The 20,592-nt window shown below is 36.7% G+C and overlaps 1 protein-coding gene across 1 annotated transcript in view; it reads right to left on the bottom strand.

The window, feature by feature from the left end:
- Positions 1-1,370: 1,370 nt before the first annotated feature.
- ATAD2B (ATPase family, AAA domain containing 2B) overlaps positions 1,371-20,592 on the bottom strand; it is a gene marked incomplete at both ends in the record, with an annotated part of 24,161 nt that continues 4,939 nt past the window's right edge. Inside the window, 10 exons of the mRNA XM_010074824.1 lie at positions 1,371-1,391; positions 2,962-3,121; positions 5,640-5,836; positions 6,152-6,287; positions 6,860-7,045; positions 7,725-7,911; positions 9,345-9,477; positions 13,429-13,740; positions 19,331-19,421; positions 20,415-20,574. Of these exons, the coding sequence (XP_010073126.1) occupies positions 1,371-1,391; positions 2,962-3,121; positions 5,640-5,836; positions 6,152-6,287; positions 6,860-7,045; positions 7,725-7,911; positions 9,345-9,477; positions 13,429-13,740; positions 19,331-19,421; positions 20,415-20,574 (1,583 nt within the window). The remainder of the gene's footprint in view (positions 1,392-2,961; positions 3,122-5,639; positions 5,837-6,151; positions 6,288-6,859; positions 7,046-7,724; positions 7,912-9,344; positions 9,478-13,428; positions 13,741-19,330; positions 19,422-20,414; positions 20,575-20,592) is intronic.

Genomic DNA, 20,592 nt, shown 5'->3' with positions numbered 1-20,592 from the left:
TTTTTTTTTTTTACCTTAAATTCTTGCTTTATTTTTATTTTACAACTGCTACAAAAATCAAAATTGTGCTAAGAGGTTACTTTATTGCTTATATTGAATAGCTATTTCTCATTTTAATCCATACAGAAAAACTGTCAAGAAACAAGCCTTGAGTTTGCTACATTTTCATCTCTGCTTGGGGAACAGAACAAAAAATATTGCCCACACTGGAAGTCTAAATGTGACTCATGAAAAAACATTTTTTTCAGAGACCAGTTCCCATACCTTTGAAACACACAAAAGAAATTATTCCAGTGTTGTTGAAATTTGAAAAGTAATTGTAACTTAATAAGCAAGCCCAGATGTGGGGAAAATTAACATCTAGAATATTGCTTTTCAATGAAACCTACAAACACTCATTGTTTACTTTTAGTACAAATATATTTAATTTGTCAATTCATCCATACTGAATTACTTTTTCCAGTTGATGGAGGTACTTCAACAGCAAACATCAACATTAATGTCTACAACATATTATACAATTAGCAGATTTAATCTGTTTTAATAATCACTAAAGACAACAATGATGAGTATCAGTGAACATTTATTAAACAAGGTTTATAATTCTAGAAACAGCAAATTTTACAGCTGGAAAAACTGCTGAGTGAAAAAGAATATCCAGTATCCAGCCCAAATAAGCCAATAAGTTTTCTGGAGAAATCTACCACCACTTAAATCAACTGGAAACTAGGAATTTTTACCCACATATATTTGTGAGGCATTATGTTTTATGATCACAAAAAAATACACTGCATTCTTTGCAGACGTGATTTTGTGATATGCAACTTTTAAAAGTTGGCCAGGTAATAAAGTTTAAGATGCCCTTGCAAAAGAAGGGGGGGGTTTTTTTAAGGAAAGAAAAAAAGATAAATCAAATCAAGAGCATTTGATTGAGCTACTACTTTCCTCATGTCCTGTGATGGGTGAGACTTTCCTACAGAGACAGTGCATCAAAGAGGCAAACACTATCACATCTAACACACAACGGTTATGTTTCCATGCCTTTAAGAACATTTCTTGGTCAAACAATGGAGGAAAATAAAAAAGTTAATATACAGTTAATGCATCTCAGCACATGTAATGCTTACTCCAAATAGACATGATGTGCTGTTTCAGCAGTGTTTTCATACAAAGGCTTAAGAATTCTTACATGCCAGAAGAGCAATACATCATCAGTTGTTGACAACGCAGAGGACAGAACTATCTTTTATTACCTATTCAATGATGAGACACTTCAACCCAAAACTTAACCTAGAAATAGCCAGATCCATTTATCCCAGCTCAGTCCTGACAGCAAGGAAAACCAACATGTTCCTATTTTGGTTACCTACATATATTTCTTAAAACTCTTTCTTTTTGGACAAACTCAATGAAAATTTCTGCTACTAAATGATCTCCAAGCTGTCTTTGCTCTTTAGTGTTTCTACCCCACTGAACCTGTGACTCGTGCTGTTTATGATCCTGAGCAGATCTGACTTTAGAATCCTGTAAGTCCCGTAACACTTGCTCTGCAACTTAAAAAAAAAAAAAAAAAAAAAAACACACCTCTTCAGACTATATTTCCTAGAATTAAACAACCAAGGCCACAGATCCAAATGGCCTAAAAATGAGAACAAAGGATGTGTGTTACTGCCAATTTTCCCCAAAGCCCATCACTAAGTCACAAACGTACGTCAGTTGCATCCAGGAGGTATGTCTCCCACCCCATCACACTCACAGTCCTCATCTTCTAGACAGGTGCTCTTCAGACACACTCAGAATCCCAAGCGCCCATCAAGGGCTTTGATTAGCTCACATCAATTACACATTAGAAGTCCCCAGAAGTGTATTACCAAGAACACAAAACCTCTTTTTCTATATACTATCACTGTGGGCTTTTAGTTGTAAAATAGTTGTAAAAATATTATTAGTATTAGTTGTAAAATAAAATGCATCATAAACTGAAGAAATAAAGTTTATCTTCTACAGATATGAACCAGCACTAGGTTCAAAAGACAACGTGAAACAAGTGTAATTGTTTGACCAGACTATAGCACACCTAGTCCATGCATGAGATAGTTGCAAATACCTCACAAAATCAAAAAATTGACAACCAAGAAAAATACAGAAAATCTGTCTTTAACCTGGTAAGATTTCACAAGATCTAATGAAAAACTTTTCAACTCATTGGACTACATTTGCAGATGGACCCAGATTTCCAATTATCACTTAAATACAACCACATTAAAGGGTGCTTTGTTGGGTTTTTTTGGTGACTCTGGAAGCTGCCGATGGAAAGGCTTTCTTTTGGCAATGTACACTATAAGACAGCCCTCGTGAAGAGTACACAAGATGTTCCTTCCTTAATTTTGAGGATGAACAGCTTTTACACGCATTTCTGTCTACAAATCCTGTTTTAATTGAAAGCATCCCATTACACTTTTTCAAGACAATACTTTCTAATCTCTCCTAATCAGCTGCAACTTACTTCCTTGCCTGATGATTTATCCTGGTTTATTTCTACCCCCAAATACATAGCTCTTCATTTCTGTGGGTGAATTTCATGTTCTAAGCCAATGAGGAAATAAAAGCAGGCCACTGCCAGATTGCATACAGGATTCTCTACAGAGCTCTCCAAATTACGCTGGGGTTTTGTTGCATATACAAAGTCTATTCACGGAAAAGGAGCTATCAAATTTGAAAAGGAACTACAAAACCTAATTTATTAGAAAACAACTCTTGAGCGCTGTAGTTCTCCTGCTCTTATAATGTCCCCCAGTACATCACATGCCTCAGAATACTAAAAAGCACAGACCCTTAGGAGTTGCTTATCCTAATTATCACATAGCACGTGGTTTATTTAAATGCCTGAACAGTAAGCAAATACGTGATTAAATACCAGGCTTTCAGGTTTAGGCAAGCCAAAATGACATAGGTCCTTACCTCCAGGATCTTTATCTGGATTGTACTCCAATGCATTGCTACAGATCAGGTCAATATCTGTCAGGAAATCCTTGGCTGTTAAGTAGTTGTGTTTATCAATTTTGGTTATTACTGTTGACAGGTCCATTGGCTCTTTGATAACTTCAAGGTAATCTGAAACCTATAAACAAACAGCATATAGAAATGACACAGGACCATACACATTCCATTCGAACACTGCCAATTTCACATCTTTATATTCTTACTTATTCCACATGCTTAGCTCCAATACATTAACTAAACATTTTGATTTCTAAACAAATTTATGTTGAAAACAGAAGTTTTAGCAGACTAAATAAAACACAGGACTTCCAAAGCTGCTACTTCTTCAGCAGCTCACCAATTTGTCTTTCTAAATCAATTTAATTATATTTTTGAGGCAAAATACTTGAACTTAAATGTATTTTTAACTTTATTTAGACTGATTTTTTCTGTATAGTGTTACAACACTATTGAGTTAGGCAAAAATAATAAGCCTAACTCAAAACCCTCGGAAAAACTAGGGAAGCTATATTTTGTTCACCTTGTAGGTAAAGTTCTCATTGAACTGAACAGTCACATTATCAGTTTTTAAGTATCTTCTGTTGAATAGTTCCTTCAATCACTCAAACAAAAAAAACCAGGTTTTATTGACTGAAGACATGAGACTGTATGGGAGGGCAGTCTAAAGAGAAAGCCCTGTGTCAGAGTTCACTGCTGACTATGAGCTTAGCTCCTAACTAGAGATTTATCAACCACTAGGGTACACTAAAATGTATTTAACGTAATTAATGGTACCATAAGGGGCTCAAGCTTGATAGTCAAATGCATCAGCACAGCTGCTGTACCAAAGTTCGCAAAAAAAAAAAAAAAAAAAAAAAAAACTGTGAATTTGTTATTTACTTAAAAAAAAGCCTATACTTAAATGTTTCAGTGTGATTAAGATCATAATCAACTAAAAATACTGACAGCCTCAGAAACAGTATTGAGTTTTTTCTTTTGAAATCGCCCACATATTATGGTGGCTGCCAAAATACTGAAGAGTTAAATACATATTCAGATCAAGCCATAACGGCTCCATAATAATTTTTTTTAATAAAGTATCTGTAGACATTCACACAAAAATATATTATATACTAACATTAATGCATTACTTCAGTGGACAGCAGTCTACCACCTAACTCCTTAAATATACACATTGAATTTATGAGGAAAAATTAAAATGGCAAAAATTCTATTTTTGTCACCCCCTATGGAACCACAATGATAATTGGTTCAGTGATAGGAAAGCCAAGCCATGGGCTTCCTATTCTTGTTAGCACATCATCAGAAAGAATTTTCAATGGAAACTAGGAAAATCCTTGACCTGTCACGAGGCAACACAAGCAGGAGTGGAATGAACTTAACACATTTTCTCAGAAAATCAGACACGCAAGCTCTTGTAGAAAAGCAAAGGCTAGTCCTGTGCCTAAACGCACCAGGTGGGACAAAAAGCATTACATTTAATTTTTAGTGCTGTGATATATTTTTGGAACGTCTTGTAAACAACAAGTTCACATTTCGATTCTCCATTTACAAAACAAGGAAGATAATTTATTCTCTTCGTGTGCCCTTATTCATGTAAGTTTAAATAGCCAGTTCTTTGGAGGAAGAAATTGCCTTTACCACGAGTACAAAGAGCTTCCAACAATAAGGGACCTCCCAAGCAGTTTCATTAAAAAATAAAATAAAATAAAAAAAACAAAGTTACTGCTCAGACCATCCTCACACTGTAAGTTGCCACGTTAAAGAGATCTTGTCAGTCTTTCAAAAACAGCCAGCTACAGAACATTATGGAAAGCTCAAATTAAGTGAGGACTGCATGAGCCCATAAGAAATGCCAGTTCCACCCTGTACGGAATTTACACTGCAAGCCTGCTTACTATAATCCTGTATTTTTAATGTCCCATATTCATCTCTTAATGTCTTCCAAAAGACATGCTTCTCTTCAGAAGGAACTAAGCACTTTTTTTTTTAATTAGGAAACATGCAACGCTTGCAGTGGGCCAGCATTTGATCTCAAAGTCAGGCTGCACACAGTCCTATTCACATAGCAGCACCTGAAAATAGATTTGCAGATCGAACTGTCTCATCAGTTAGTTGTGCACACTCCATAATCGACCCGTTAATGCTTTATAATGTGCTACCCTCTGTGATTAATGGCATCCACAAGCATTACTGCTGGAATTATTCAACAATACTATTAATGCTGAATACATTACAGAACACAGATCACTTTCCCAATATTATCATGCCTATGATTATAATGTTGTAAAAGCTTTTATTAAAGAATTATATTTATGGTTTCAAATATTTCAAGAGTACTGGTAGGGACAGGCGTTGACAGCATTTTTAAATGCTGATTTCAGTTATAAAATTGACAGGAATGCACCAGGTTTTTCAATAGGTCACTGGCATAGCCAAAGAACATGTTCCAACAACTTGCACAGCAGGTTATGAGGCTTTGACTGTCTCACCAGCTGATAAACAGCGTTTTAGATTGGAAAGATCATGGATCAAACATCTGCTTTTCCTACTAATTCACCAATTTCCTTTTTAAAAATTTATATTCTTTTGGTAATAGTTTCAACTTCATTGTTTGCACATTACTGAAACAAGACCTCTTCAATATCCACCGGTTTGCTGAAGATGTTAAAGCGTTTGTCTGTGGCCAGCCTCTTGGTAACGTCCCTGAGAAACAACCGCAGCTCTCTCAGTGTGTTCTCTTCCTGGTCCTCCATTCGCTGCTTTTCTGCTTCTGACAGTTCACGAGCAGGACATGGCAGTGCAAGAGGAAGAACTTCCAGAGCACGAAGAGCTAGGGAAAAAAAACAAGAAGTCAGACAATGGAAATATTAGCAACACAGTGGCTCTTGGGATTATGCCACTCCAAATTTCATCATATATTTAATCTGCCTTATTAATCTAATTATCACTGCATCCTTAGCCCCACAGCTTTCCATTTTCCAAAACTGGTAACTGTAATGCACAACATTTATTCTGGGCACTGTTTAACACTGACAAATGTTAATTACGCTAACTGTCATTTACCCACACCTTGTGAAAAAGGAAAATATCACAAAAGAAAACATTCAGGTCACATAATTATTGGTTTTATGGTGACTTAGTTTACCAGCCTGTTTCCTTCTTGGTGGTGGCATCGCTGCCTCATCAAGAATTAACCCTTTGAAAAATCGCCATCTGTCTTCTTCACTTGGTCTTTGAATATAAAAAACCTCTTCATACTGGATTCTGAAAATACATTTTACCTAAAAAAAAAAAAAAAAGACATGAAAATTGAGCCTCTGCTCAACAATATATGATTAATGACCATATTAAAGCACTAGTCACAAACTTTTCAAAATTAGCCACAAGAGAGAAGATAGTGAACTCCACACAAAGCTGTGTACACAGCCTAGGGAAAACAAACACTTGTAATTCTCACTGGATTTTCTGTAATAGCTAAACTTGTAGTATCCCATGAGCCTAACAACTGCCACCTCTGCAGTGAAAAGAAGAGAAAGAGCAGAAGAAAAAAAAAAATCTAAGAATATGTTGAGGAAAAAAATAGGAACTCCCCTCCCCGAACCCTCAACCTTGGAATTTTTAAAGCTAAATGTCAGGCCTTTAGACTAAATCTGCATTTAATCACACTAATTTGTTAAAATGAACAACTGTCAAAATGAACAATTACAAACATTTAATTAATATTACATTTTCAAACTGACATATTTCAAATTAAGTCAGAAAACCAGTGCAAAAGAGAATGTTTTTATATGATCAAAACATTTTGAAGAGCACATAACCTCCCCAACAATGCCTCCTTCCACAAGAAACTCACCTCTTCAGGCAATTCACTGTACATGGACTCAGAGGTAGACAGTAGAAATATAGGGGAGAAAGATGGTATATCTTGCAGCAAAGTTAGAAAAGTAGCTCTCACAGTTTCACTGACAGCTTCCCACCAATCACCAATATGAGGCATGTAAACAATACTTGGTACTGTTCTTCGAGCTTCACGAAAGATCTAATTAAAAGAAAGAGTGGTATTTAAACTAAGAAAATCTTTGTTACTATCATTTGTGAGTAATAAAATTATTGTGGAACAGGAAATGACTCATGTTTGTGGTACTTTCTACACAAATGTCCCAGTAAAATAAAATTATCTAATGATAAAGGCTTCCTAAACAAGTTGTTGTGACCGTTAGCTGTATCATTCAATCATTTCATGTCTATGTGCTAGGGAAACTACAAAGCAACCACTTTTCATGTTATGTTTTAAAAACTTGTTAAGACTGAACAATCAAGACGAAAATTAAACTGGTTTGCAATCCATGCAAAATCCACCACAAACTGTTTTGAAACCTAAAACATTTAAAACCAAGTAATTGAACCTAGAACCACAGCACACCAATTCATACACAAGCTAATAAAAATGAAAATCACGAACCAAACATCCAGATTCAGCTTACTTAACATTAGGTATGTGACTGAGGGGGCAAGTTAAAAACATAATTACTCTCACTAGTCAGCAGAGAGATCTCAGTCACCCTCTAGAGACCCCTTTCTTTTAAACATGAAAATAGAAGGAGCCTATGGAAACCTGGCTTTTAAGTTACATTCCACTTAGCTGCCTTTATATTGATGCAACTAATATGTTTGAGAATTACAGAGTTTATTCATTACAAGAGAATCAGAAATGTCACCTGTGCACACGATTCCTCAGGCGTTTTGGCACTGACTGAATAAAGTGCTGGCAGATCTAGCCTGTGTACAGAGAATTTTTCAAGAGTGTGCAATAGTGCTGGAGCAAGGTGCGAAGTCTGACCCGAACCTCTCTCTCCAGATAGCAGTAATCTTGGTCTGTAAGAGGTTGGCTGGTGATAAGCTGACCTGCAACAGAGGAACAGTTACAAAATACAGTTAACATGCCAATATTATCAATGGATGGATATATATAAAATATTTTAAAATCCAAAAGACTTTCAGTAAAGGGTAATAGTTTCCTGCAGTAGCCGCAAAATATTCAACTAACTCTACTATACCTCAACATTACTCCACGTCTCAATACCTCAAGCTTTGTCTATTCTTGGATTTCACAACAATTTAATTCAAACTCATCTGTGCAAAGCTATGCACACATAAAATTCATGAAAATTTTGATTACAACCAGCTTATTTAAAACCAATTCTTGGTCATATGAACCGACATAATGGGCTTCCTGTGAAGGTATCTATTTAATCATGTCATCAATCAGCTTGGGCAGTGAAACAAGACTGGCCAGTTTCACTTCAGGATACATATTTTGTGACAGCTACGAACGTTGCTGACCTTTGGCTTTCCAGTTCTGGTGGTGGAGATTACACACACACCTGGCAATCAAAAATGCTCAGAAAGATAGATTAAGGAAGGCCTACATACTTTACAAAAATAAACACACTCTTTGAGATTATTTTATTTAGACACACATCCACACAGATACATATTGTTGTTACGGTTTCGTGTTCCCCCTCCTGCCCTCACAACAGAAGTTTAATTTTTGCATTAAAATACTTGACTATGTACCTCAAACTATTTGAACTTAAATCCTAATTTTTAATCTTAAATGCTGTTCTGGCATCATTCTTTAGCACTAAAAATTTAGCAGTTTTCCACAAGATGGCTCTGCTAAACAGTACTACTACTGAATAGTTTTCCTAACCTCATTTTCTTTACTTACCAAACTCCCTGCAGAACCCATCACACAAAGTAGTCTAAAACTATACTTAATACAAAACAAATAAATATTAGTTTATTACTGCTAGTTACTGTAGCCAGCCCAGTTCATAAAGGAAAGACTCATCCAAATTTCACACACTTTCTAAATTCCCATTTTCCCAAAGCTTTCCATGAAAAACAATGAAAAAAAGAGGTTAGAAATGCTGAATGCATCGATTATATAATGTATCCAAACAGCTGCATACACTGAAGCTCAACAATACTTTGGATCAAGAAAAAGCAAACAATTCCTCCAAAACATTCCTACATACCTCTCTTCCCAGTCTTCATCTTCCAAATCAAAATGTCTTGTTACAATTAAGAACTGCTGTTAACATCCCTACTTCTAAGCTACATCTGTCTGTTGCAAAATATTTCTGATGACTGTTATCTAGGATCTGGCCTTTCCGAAGACCATTCACATACCAAAATCTCTTGTCTGTACACTTGGGTATTGCAGAACACCATTACCACCACAAGGCAAAAGACCATCTTTGTTACCTCTCCTGATGTAAGAATTTCATGGTTTTATCTGTCTGGTTATATGCATTTAGAGAAAAAACACTCACATTGTAAAATGAAGGTAGGGTTTATGTATAGCAGCTGATGACTGTTTCTTTGGTGATCCTGAGGGACAGCTCGTCTCAAAAATTGATGAAGCATTCTCATCTTCACTATCATCTAATATTAGACTTGGTACATCTGTTCCAATAAATATATTAATTAGAACCTTATCACTTCTAAGTACATGCACAACAAACAAGAAAAGACATTATAATTTTCTTCATGCAAATTATAACACATTTTCAAATGTGGAAAAAATGATTTTAAATTGTCTAAGTATCAGAACAGAGAATAATAAGTACTTACTGCTTCAAAAAACAAAACTGTAGAAGTCTAATCATAATTACAATTTATTTTTTTAAACCATCAAGCAGAACAACTTCACAAGTACAACAAATGTTTAACTTGTTATGAAATGCTTCCTCTGGTTTTATTTCACAGCTAGAGTTTTTTCAAGGACCAAGTTATAAAATCTGTAGCTCCTCAGACTACACAGAATTTTGTACTTATTTGTTTATTCTAAGTGCTCAAATTTTTACAGGTACAATTCTTCCAAAATTATTCTCAGCACAACTACCTAGACAACGTAGAATTGTTTTCCACCCACTGATAATCTGACAAAGAATATCAGTTCAATTCATTCCATGTTCATATACTTCACCTCAGCCTATTTTAATTCCTTTGCTAATATAGCAGCATAATGAACTGAAGTACCTTCTATACAGACCTTCAAAAACAAAAAGCTAAAAGACTAATTACATTCAAAAGACAGACTTCAGGGACAAACAACTGCAAAAATACAAATACGTCACTAAACCAAAACAACTCATTGACAGTTGAAAATCACAGCTCAATCAACTACGAGAGCTGCAATGGAATTAAGAGCAGACTGCCATGATTTGAAAATGGGAAACAAACTGCTGCAAGCTCTTTATTTGCTCCAGGAAAGGGTTCACTTCATGTCACCCTAAGCAAGCCACTCAGTCTCATTCCCATGGAGAGATGAATCTGCAAGGACAGGATGAAAACGTTCACAGCCACCCAGCCGCACAGCAAGAGCAGTGCAGCGGCCAGGTCTCCCGTGGAACAAAATGCTCCGTGATGGATGGGCAGCATTTCTGAGAGCAGACCAGAGTCACTGCAGCACACTGCTGTTCAGGGCAACCACTGCACATCCCAGCAGTAGCACAAGCCAGCCACAGTGACTCAGAAAAATGGACTGCTGTGAAAGTGATATGAATGTTATTCTCAAATATATGGCCCGCCACGCGATTTGCCTGATTTACATGAAGCCATGGCACAGGTCCTGCTACACTGATCAAACCACCGCCATGGAACAAAGGCATCAACTTCCAAGGCAGTGTGAAGTGTTGGACAGAAACATCACCTAAGGGTTATGCATCTAGCCATATGGTCCCAGTAAGAACTGTTCAGAGACCTCAAAGGTTCCCATAGCTGGCTGTGTGATGTAAGAAACTGGATTCTGAGGAGGATGGGCAGGAATAATATTCTGCTGGTACAGGATGAGGACGTGCCACATCCCTTGGCAAGGCAGGATGCAGCCACACACCTGACAATCGTTCTTCTGGGGGCAAAGATAAAAAGGGCTTGCAGACCCCAGTCAGTGGCCAAATCTACTCCATAGCAAGAAAAAGCAGATCAGAAACGGCTGAGCATTTAGCTCTTGGCAAGGATAGAGTTTTTCCTAACTCTTAGCTCCCTACAGTCTCTGAACAGGCAGAATTTTTGCCATAGCAAATGTAGACCCATGCAGTACATTCTACACTCAGGCACTGGACACAGCTTTTGCTTCCTAAAATATGTCATAAAGGCAGCCCATCATTTCATCCAGCACATCAAGCCTCTGTGACATCCTTTACTTGAGTGTCTGATTCACTGAATTACAAGAGACAAGAATCATTAGTGAACTGAAAAGACATGCAGAAAACTAGATTTGTAGATTGTAAGGACACCAGTAATCATCTGCCATACACCTGGCTCTGAATTCAAGAAAAGCTGAAGCCCTAGTGTGTGATCTATATTTACATTTAAAAATCATTATATGTTAAAGTGGATTTTGCTGGTTTTAACACAGTTGAGCTTATTCAATATTTTCTGGGATTTAAGGGGGTAAGAAGAAAAACTAAGGTACAGAGGAAACTTCAAAAGAAACCTTAGTTCTTATACCTTCAAAAATCAATTATCTACAAGCATTTAAGAGTAGCCACAGCAGCAGAATTATCTAGTAAAACTACTATCTAACTCAATGCATGCTTCCAAACTCACTTTGTTAGCTATAATGAGCAGAAATAAATAGGAATGTAAAGAATGCAACCAAAGAAAATATTCTGAACTAGAACTTTACAACAAAGACAGGGATACCTAATTCAATTCTTCAACAACCATTGCAATCTCTGCATTAGGCATTACCAACAAGTTAACAGTATACAGGGAGACTTAAGCATCTTAAAACAACTTTCATTACAAAAGCCTAATAAGATCGAGGGAGCCTAATGTGACCTAAATGCAGCTGCAAGCCAGCTCACCTCCCCCTGCCCACCACCACATGCTCCCAGGCCCCATCTCATGCCAACTCCAACACTTGTTAAAACCTCCAGCTATCCCACAGTCAGCAGAAAACTAACCTGACAAAAATATACCATTTTTGGATGAGTTTGTTTGCCAAAATGGTTTAACAAAGGACCTGACATACTAAAGTAAGAGCAAGGAATAAGGCAAAAAATGCACAGCTGGGCTGGAGGGACTGCAGCAGCCAGCACAAGGATCAGCTTAAGCTGCCTGGGCTGCAGTCTGACAGTGTGCTCTGGAATAGGAATGAACATGAAGTCATGGCTGTCACAGATTTGTTTTATGACTGGGCTACTTTCAAGTTAATCCCACACAATCAAAAGTACTGTTTACATGGTTGGGGGGAGGGTGATCCCAGAGAAGAACAGTAAAAGATAGTATGCCAGAATAAGTAGGTATCAAAACCAACATATCATGTTCAACATTTAACTTCCAAGAAATGACCAGTGTAACTATTAAAGTAAGTCTCAGAGTACAGCTGGGAAAAAAAAAAAGTAAACCTATTGACTCACTGCCAGTCAAAACAGTCAGTCACATTCCTTCTTATTCCCTCTTTCCTCAAGGCACTCAAATTCCTCCCATTGCAGCAGGGTTCTGGCATACATCTGACCCCTCAGTGAGTTGATTTTACTCATTTGGCAAAAAGCTAACTTGACAAAACAGCAAACAGTTCTCCACTTGCTAAGCTAGCAGAATCAACTCAGAGGATCAGGAGTACATCAGGCCAGGTCAAGGGGAGGAAAGCCTCTAGGACTAGGTCAGACATAAGGAAGAATTTTTTTCCCTGTGAGGGTGGTGAGGCAGTGGCCCAGGTTGCCCAGAGAAGCTGTGGATACCCCATCCCTGGAGGGGTTCAAGGCCAGGCTGGATGAGGCTTTGAGCAACCTGGGCTAGTGGGAGGTGTCCCTGCCCATGGCAGGGGGGTTGGAACCAGATGATCTCTAAGGTCCCTTACAACCCAAAGCATTTTAAGATTTCATGATTCTCCTTAACCAGCAGGTGACCATTACAAAGGCTCAGGTATCGCAGGTAACCACGGTCTCACCTGCTGAGCTGAGAGCTCGCCACAGCACTCCTTTGCAGCCTGCTTCTGCACCATTAACAAGCAAAGGACTGGGGACAGCTAACTGACACTCAGGACAGGAGCACCAATTTCAGGTCCTAACACACTGAGCAATATTATCTCACTGTTTTCTTTTGTTCTGACATATGATTATGCCCCATTATTTCTCATACTTAAACTGCAAACTACTTGTGGGTTCTCCTGTTTTCAGGTGGCACTCACACCTATGGGATCTTGGTGTACATAGATGAGTTTATTAAATTCCACAGCAACTTGGAATCAGCAAAAGTAACTATGCAACATCCAAGGGAATTGTACTTACACACTAACAACACTGAACCAAATACACATCAGGTTTAAGGCTAGCAATACAAGAAAGCCAGTTGAAATATTTCCAAATAGAAAAAGCTTCCGCAAAAATAACCCAAACCACATACCTTCACTTTTGTCACCCTGGCTAAATTCAGCATGAGGAAACACTTTGTGTAAAACCTCAAGAAGGTTAGTGAAGGTACGTTCCAACAGCGGCCTGATCACAGGAGATAATGCATGTCCTGAAGATGTCACGGCACGTTGGGAAGCAGGCACAATATTCTGCATTGCATGATAAAAATCCTGTGCGCTGAGAACTACTGAAGAAACATCAAGCTGTAGTTTCTGACTGCTCACGTAAATCTGAGGATAGCGTCGTCTCAGGGCAATCAAGGCAGCCTCAGTGCAAAGTGCTTTTATGTCAGCTCCACAGTACCCTAGTGCACACAAAACCAAAAATTTCTTCCATGAAATAGCATTGCTTTGCTACACACATTTCAAACATCCCTAGAGCTAAAAACAATCACTAATACTTCATTGTCAAGGTCCACAAATCATTGCCAAAAGGTATCAGGTCACAATCCAGTGACAGTGTCGTGTACCAAGAAATTATGTACAGGAATACTGAAATATAATAAGACATTAATTCTACATTGAGGTTAAAATGATCTAAGTTTTCACCACGTAGCATGATATATCGTGTAATATCAGCCCAGGGCTATAGGTCTGTTATCACTCTTTCTTTTTCCTTAATATTGTCTAAAGTACGTGTGCAACGTTAACAGGCTAACTCCTCTCCTCCTTTTTTACTTTAATATCTCTACATTAATATTTCTTTAATAGCAACGTAATTTTGTTGTACTGGATGAACACCGCCAACTTTAAACTTTTACAGACTGAGAAAACGAGCAGCATAAAGAAAAACGTTTCATGAGTATAATATGGAAGAGATGAAATCTCTTGTTAAAAAAGCATACAGTGAACTCTTGGAAAAATGTGAACTTTTATTATCAAGAAAATTGTTTTAGACTTTTTAGAGTTCCACAATTTTACTAATATAATCAAAAGAACAGAAAAACTATTAAAAAGCATTAAAAATTAAATTTAGCCTAGCTTCGTAAATATCTACAGGTGGCTACCTATAATTGCTTAATCATCCTTACTGAAGAACACTGATAATTATGAAATACTGAGAGACTTAATACCTCTGTGTCTGTTGCAGTACTAATGGTTTGGGGTTTTTCCCCAGAGCTAGAAATTAGATTTCAAATTTTTCCATCTCTCTTAGCAAGAGACATTAATATGCCACTGTATTTTGTAGCACCACAGCCCCATCTTTCAAGAAATGTAAAACATTATTCCAGTGGGAAAACTCCTTCAGAGAATTATAGTCACTGTAGGAAAACGTACTGCACTGAAGTGTGGCCATATAAAAGTTCATGGTTTTGCAACAGAGTGTTTACAGAAGCTAATTAATCAATTCTTTAGTTCAATTATTTAAATTTTATTCAACCAGACTTCCTCGTCCCCACCAGGTGTCACACCATTTGCACTTTTTCTACTCTATTTTTGTATTTGTCTTTTGGCAGCATCAAGTCCCAAAACTGAAGCCTGCCTTGTTTCTCTCTCCTTATCTCAGTGATGCTGGCACACACATTTTTCCAAGATCCATACAGCGACAAGGAACAAAGCTGATTCCACACGCAGTGTTGAAAAATAAGAAAAAGGAAACAATTAACATGGAAGATAGACAATTTTCCATCCCCATCTTTCAGGTATATATATTTGAGGGATAATAATAAAAGATACTGATTTTTCAGCTATGGAAGTGACTTAAATCAGCTGAGACTTTGAATTCCACCTGAGTTTCTCGTGTACACTTGAAAATCATTTTTAAAAAGCAAAAAAAAAAAATACCAGCTGGAAGATCACCAAAAATATCAGACTCCTTCTGCAACTTTTAAACTAAGATTTACAATTTTATAAAAAGGTTAGTAGCTGTAATTCTGTAAACCTGATGAGCACACAGTAACTGTTAACTAAAAGGTATACAGCCATTCACATTCACAAGTTACCTTGAAATAAATACACAACATAAGAAATACATTCAAATACATCCACTGTATTAATCAATAGGTAACTAATTATTTGCAGCACTAAGGTTTTGTTTGTTTGTTTTTTAACTAACTCACATCTTGAAATAAACACCGTGCAGGCACGCTCCCTCAACCTTGTGAGCCCATTACAATAGCTACAGGTGTATCACAGAAATCAAAACCAAGTTTTTTCCTCTAAATTCTGTTTTTTTCTTTCAACATCAGGTATCACATTCCCATTTAAATTGGTCCATTTCTCCTCTAACGACCTTATTGGATTAAACAAAAAATTTTGGGGGGCACTAAACCACATCTTAAATCAAAGATGTGCTGCAGATACATAGCACCACGAATGCCTGTCACCTTAAGAACTAGTTTAGCATCTTCACGACAAAAGATTCAGCAGCTCAGGAGCTATATCCTTTCCAATTTTTCTACTAATAAACGCTGTAATATCACTTTCCACCAGTCATTTTAATCACTGCTTGTACATCTCCAAAGAATTGCAGAATTAGGAAATAATAGCTTGTAGCCTATTTTTAAAATCAAATTCTCAGGTGATCAGATACACAATTGGTCTCCATTTCTACTTTTCATTTCTCAGGAGCAATTACATTTGAAGTCTAATAATTGGTGTCTCTTTTTGAGGAACTCTCTTGTGCATACTATACATCCATTTCAGTGATAGGAAAACGGAAAAATCCTGAATCCTGTGAAACATGAAAGAGGTTTTTTTACTTCTAATAAGTAAAATGCACACTGATTAAGAGGAACAAAAACGTAAGCATAGTCAAAGTAAAATAAAATGTAACATACCAACAATAAATAAACTGAATCTGGTTTTGCCCAAATTGACGCTATAATATCAAACCAAGGTTCAGTGCATTTGCGTCCATTTCTGAGGCATCTCGCAAAGGATGTTTGGTTTGGCAGGCAAAAGGTACTGGCACACCTTAACTTAGCACAAAAGGAGTATTCTTGTCAAGCAGCCTATTTTGTTCTACCCATCACCACCACACACTCTGATAAACATTTTCGAAGTACAACTTTCAAAGAGCAGCACAGCAAACAAGTGGATTCCCATGTAGGTTTCCAAAAAACACATTTTGATCGCTGAAATTTTAAAACTATACTTTTCTAACTCTACTGTGCAGGAATTACATCCTCTTTAAAATTTCTTCTGCCTAACATCCAGCCCAAAAACCTATAATAATAAAACAGCTGCCAGACTGGGTGAAACTTTTAGGTGAAAAATCTTGCACAAAACAAATTGGAAGAAGTGGTCAACTCCCTACAACTCCTAAAATGGACTGCAGGGAAAGGGAGGTAGAGAACAGCTCAGCGTGATGACAGAAATGAAAAATAACTACTATGTTTTTTTAAAAAATTGTGAAAAACATTAACACTAATGTCAAAACATTAGGATGGGAAAGAAACACCTAACAAGATACCATTTCGCCACAAAATGTTCCTGCAATAATAAGCACAGAATAAAGTATTTTTAACAAGCACCTTGAACGTGATGCTTTGCTTCTTCACAATTCTATTTAACATTATTTAAATAACTCACTACATTGTAAGAAGATTCATCTGCAAGATGACAGATGGAGGAATTCACACTTTTTTGGTTGGTAATATGTTTTCTTTCCTACAAGACTGACTTCATTGGTAACAGTCTCTCTACCTACAGAAAGTTATCATTCAGAACAACAAAGTAAAGCACAAGAGATAAGAAAGGATTTATAAAGTTCAGGATATCTGGGACCTACCTCCATTAAGGAGAAAAAAAAAATAATTACTGGTGTTTATTGAAGGTACTAATAAGACATCAGTGGGTGGTCTTCTGAGCATTTTTTCCCAAGCCGCTTCATTTTGTCTCACACATTGCAGTCATGCGGCCGTTCAGAGAATTTCTTTAATTCTCACATACCCAGAAATCTCCTAAAAGGTATGTAATCCGTAACACCTAGGATAAAACCACCCTCAGGAAATAACCTATTTTTGCAAGTCCTGGGGCTTTTCCCTTCTAATTTCTTTATAATTACATCCCTGGATTTTAAAAAGTTCTGAGTTGCACAAACACCTGCCTCCCCAGAGTCATTTACTTTGGCAGTATTTCAGCAGTTTTCTTCATCAGGATCCATACGCTTGTAGTTAAATATTGACAAGTTTGCTGAACTGGAGAGAGGTATAAACCAGGCTGTGCAAAAAGCCTGGCGAGTCTAGGCAGCTTTCACTTGGGGAAGAGGGAGTGTTGTTGCAGCGGATAGTGGGGGTGTTTTAAAGAAAACCTGCACACGAGAGGAAGCAGCAGACCAGTACATAAGGATCAGTGCGACAAGCGTGCCAACGAGTCTGATTTGTGATGGCCACAAAGAATCTGGAAAGTCTGTTTAAATAATTAGTTGCTGCAGATTTCACTTATAGAAATGACGAGAAAATCTCAAGATGAAGAAGATAAACCAGTCTTACTTCAGCTGCTTTAAAAAGTCCTTTTAATAGTCAAAACATTTTAATCTTGGATGTATGGAAACATTTACATTCCAAGACACAGAATGGAGGCAATCAAATCCACAGTAGTTGGACAACAGGAAAGCCAAAGAAAAGAGAAAAGGGTATTTCTTTTTGTCAGCTGACTTTTCCACAGAACTGTCAGGCTTTATTGATCACAAAGAATGTCTTCCAATCAAACCTACAAATTATTTTCCCTATGGTATGAGATTTTAAAATACATAACTGTGTTCTCAATGCAAAAATATGTTGAATTTTCAGAGAAACAACTGGGTTTATCCCATCTATTCCCCTCTTTCCCACTAAGCAGCACCACATCTCTGCACAAACCAAGCAGAATTTACACGGAATGGGTTTGGCACACGCTGTCTTATACCCGGCAAAGCTTAAATTGGGGTTTGCTGGATAGTTATGTTTTCTCCTCACCAGAAGATGTTGAGGTCTGTGTGCATCAAAAGCGGAGGGATGCTGCTTCGATGATAGATGTCCCTGTGGATGAAGAGGATAATTCGGATGTACTGTAGCTGACTGAATGGACCGATGTTCAATTTCAAGTTCTTATTTCTCTGATGATGGATTCCAATGCACAGATACTTGAGACTGTCCTTTTTCTGAGAACTTCAGTGCTTGTCCAAGCAGATGACTGACAGAGGACGTATCTTTGCATGACAAATTGTTGAGAAGAGACTGTGGTGTGTGTTTTAGGGTCATTTCCTCTGTTAAATTCACATTCTAAAAATGTTTGGGTTTATTTCTCATTAGCTTTTAAGCAGCAGGTTTATCTTGAACAACCATCCTCCATTCAGTACAGCAGGTCTTTGGGCGCTCTGAAAGTATATTTAATGTACTCATCGTGTGGTGCTTTCTTTCCCCCCTGCCTATATCTACACTTGGGGTTGTTCTGCGCTAGCAATCTGGAAAAAAGTTCATCTTTAGAAAGGCTGGTTAGTTTGCTGCATTTCTGTCAGAGGAGAGCATGCCAGTCAGTTAAAAAAAAAAAAAAATAAAACATACACCACACACAAGTACTGATTTTTTTTTTTCCCCTACATAAGCAGGCAGAAGAAAAGCCCAAGTCTCCTTATCTCTTCTGTAATATACCAATTTAATGGTACGTCTACCTAAAGATTCCTATTCCCACTTCATTTTGCTTCTCTTTGACTATCTGCATCCCATATAAGCACAGTGATGTTACAGAAAGAAAACACAACTGTATTTTCAAATGACTAATAGCTACTTATTTTGTGTTTCAGTAAGACAGAAGCATCTTTTGTTAATACAAAAAAAAGAATGCTGTTGAAAATACAGACGTTCAAAAAGGTAAAAATAACAAAATATCCTGACACATTTAACATACTTTCAAAGTTTTACACGGAAGATAAAACATCTATAGTAAAAGTGCTAACATCGTAACACTCACCAACACATTTTTCAGCTAGTTCTCCTAAGAAAGGATCTGACAATTTGGGGTTCCAATCCCTGGTATGAATTTGTAAAATGTGCTTTCGTGCCTGATTTAAAAAAAAATAAAATTAAAAAAAACAGAAAAAAAAGATCAAAATTAGTAAGCCGTGATTTAAAAAAAAATAAAATTAAAAAAAAACAGAAGAAAAAGATCAAAATTAGTAAGCCAAATCCATGCAATAATATTTTAGACAAAAGTATTGTTTATTAATGTGAAGATGAAGTTATTTTACTTGTTATTGACATGTTGCTGAGATGCATAAAAGAGAGCTTAGCACTGAAAAGTCTCTCAAGATCAAAGGTTTTCCCTTCTTTTTTAATTTCATATATAAGTAGTATTTTTTTCAGTATACCAGTTACACATTAATTGCTGTTCAATCAACAATTGATCAAAACCCATGTTCTAGTAGGAATTAAAATAATTTTATAATTTTTAATTGCTGCACCTATGATTAACTGTTTCTACTGTCAAATGCCTCACAAACTTTATTGCTGAGTAGCATAGTACACACGCATGAATTCCAAAACTAAATTTAAAATTTTTAGAATCCAAAACCACCGATCAATATGCAAAGTAAATTTAAGTATAAATTCATGAAAGATTACAGCTGAGTTTATTGAAGTCTTGAACAAAGAACCGAAATTCTCCTGTTTCTAATATAATAACATCTGGCTTTGCATGCACAATTTTTATGTGCTTAGCAGTCTACATGATAATAAAGCGATTTTCTCTTACCATAATATCCAAAACCCCAATAGTTAGGGCTTGTTATACAAATCCATACAAAGCCACAGTTTTTAGATAAGCAACTCGGTTTAATGCAAACAATTTACCTCTGCTTTAATGACATTCTGAAGATCTGAAGTTCAAGGTAACTTTATGTATACTATCAATGTGTTTTTACTAAAAATGTCTTCCTAAAATTAAACATTCTTACCTGTAAGAATGTATATTGTAATTTCCTAAGTCTGGTTGTCAGGCATTCAAATGTTTAGTATACTAGAAACAATTCTTAATAAACATCCTTTTAAAGTTTTACCTTTTTATCAGGCAAGTTGAAAAGAAATTCCCTGTCAAAGCGACCAGGTCTCCTGAGTGCAGGATCTATAGAATCCAGTCTGTTTGTAGCACCAATTACAACTATTTCACCTCTATTATCCAGTCCATCCATGAGGGCAAGAAGAGTAGACACTATAGAGCTAAGAGAGAGTTTTTGA

This window comes from Pterocles gutturalis, unplaced genomic scaffold (assembly GCF_000699245.1).
Source record: "Pterocles gutturalis isolate BGI_N339 unplaced genomic scaffold, ASM69924v1 scaffold45367, whole genome shotgun sequence".
NCBI classification, from domain to species: domain Eukaryota; kingdom Metazoa; phylum Chordata; class Aves; order Pterocliformes; family Pteroclidae; genus Pterocles; species Pterocles gutturalis.
The sequence above is the reverse complement of the archived record's forward strand: the minus strand, read 5'-3'. Positions and strand labels throughout refer to the sequence as shown.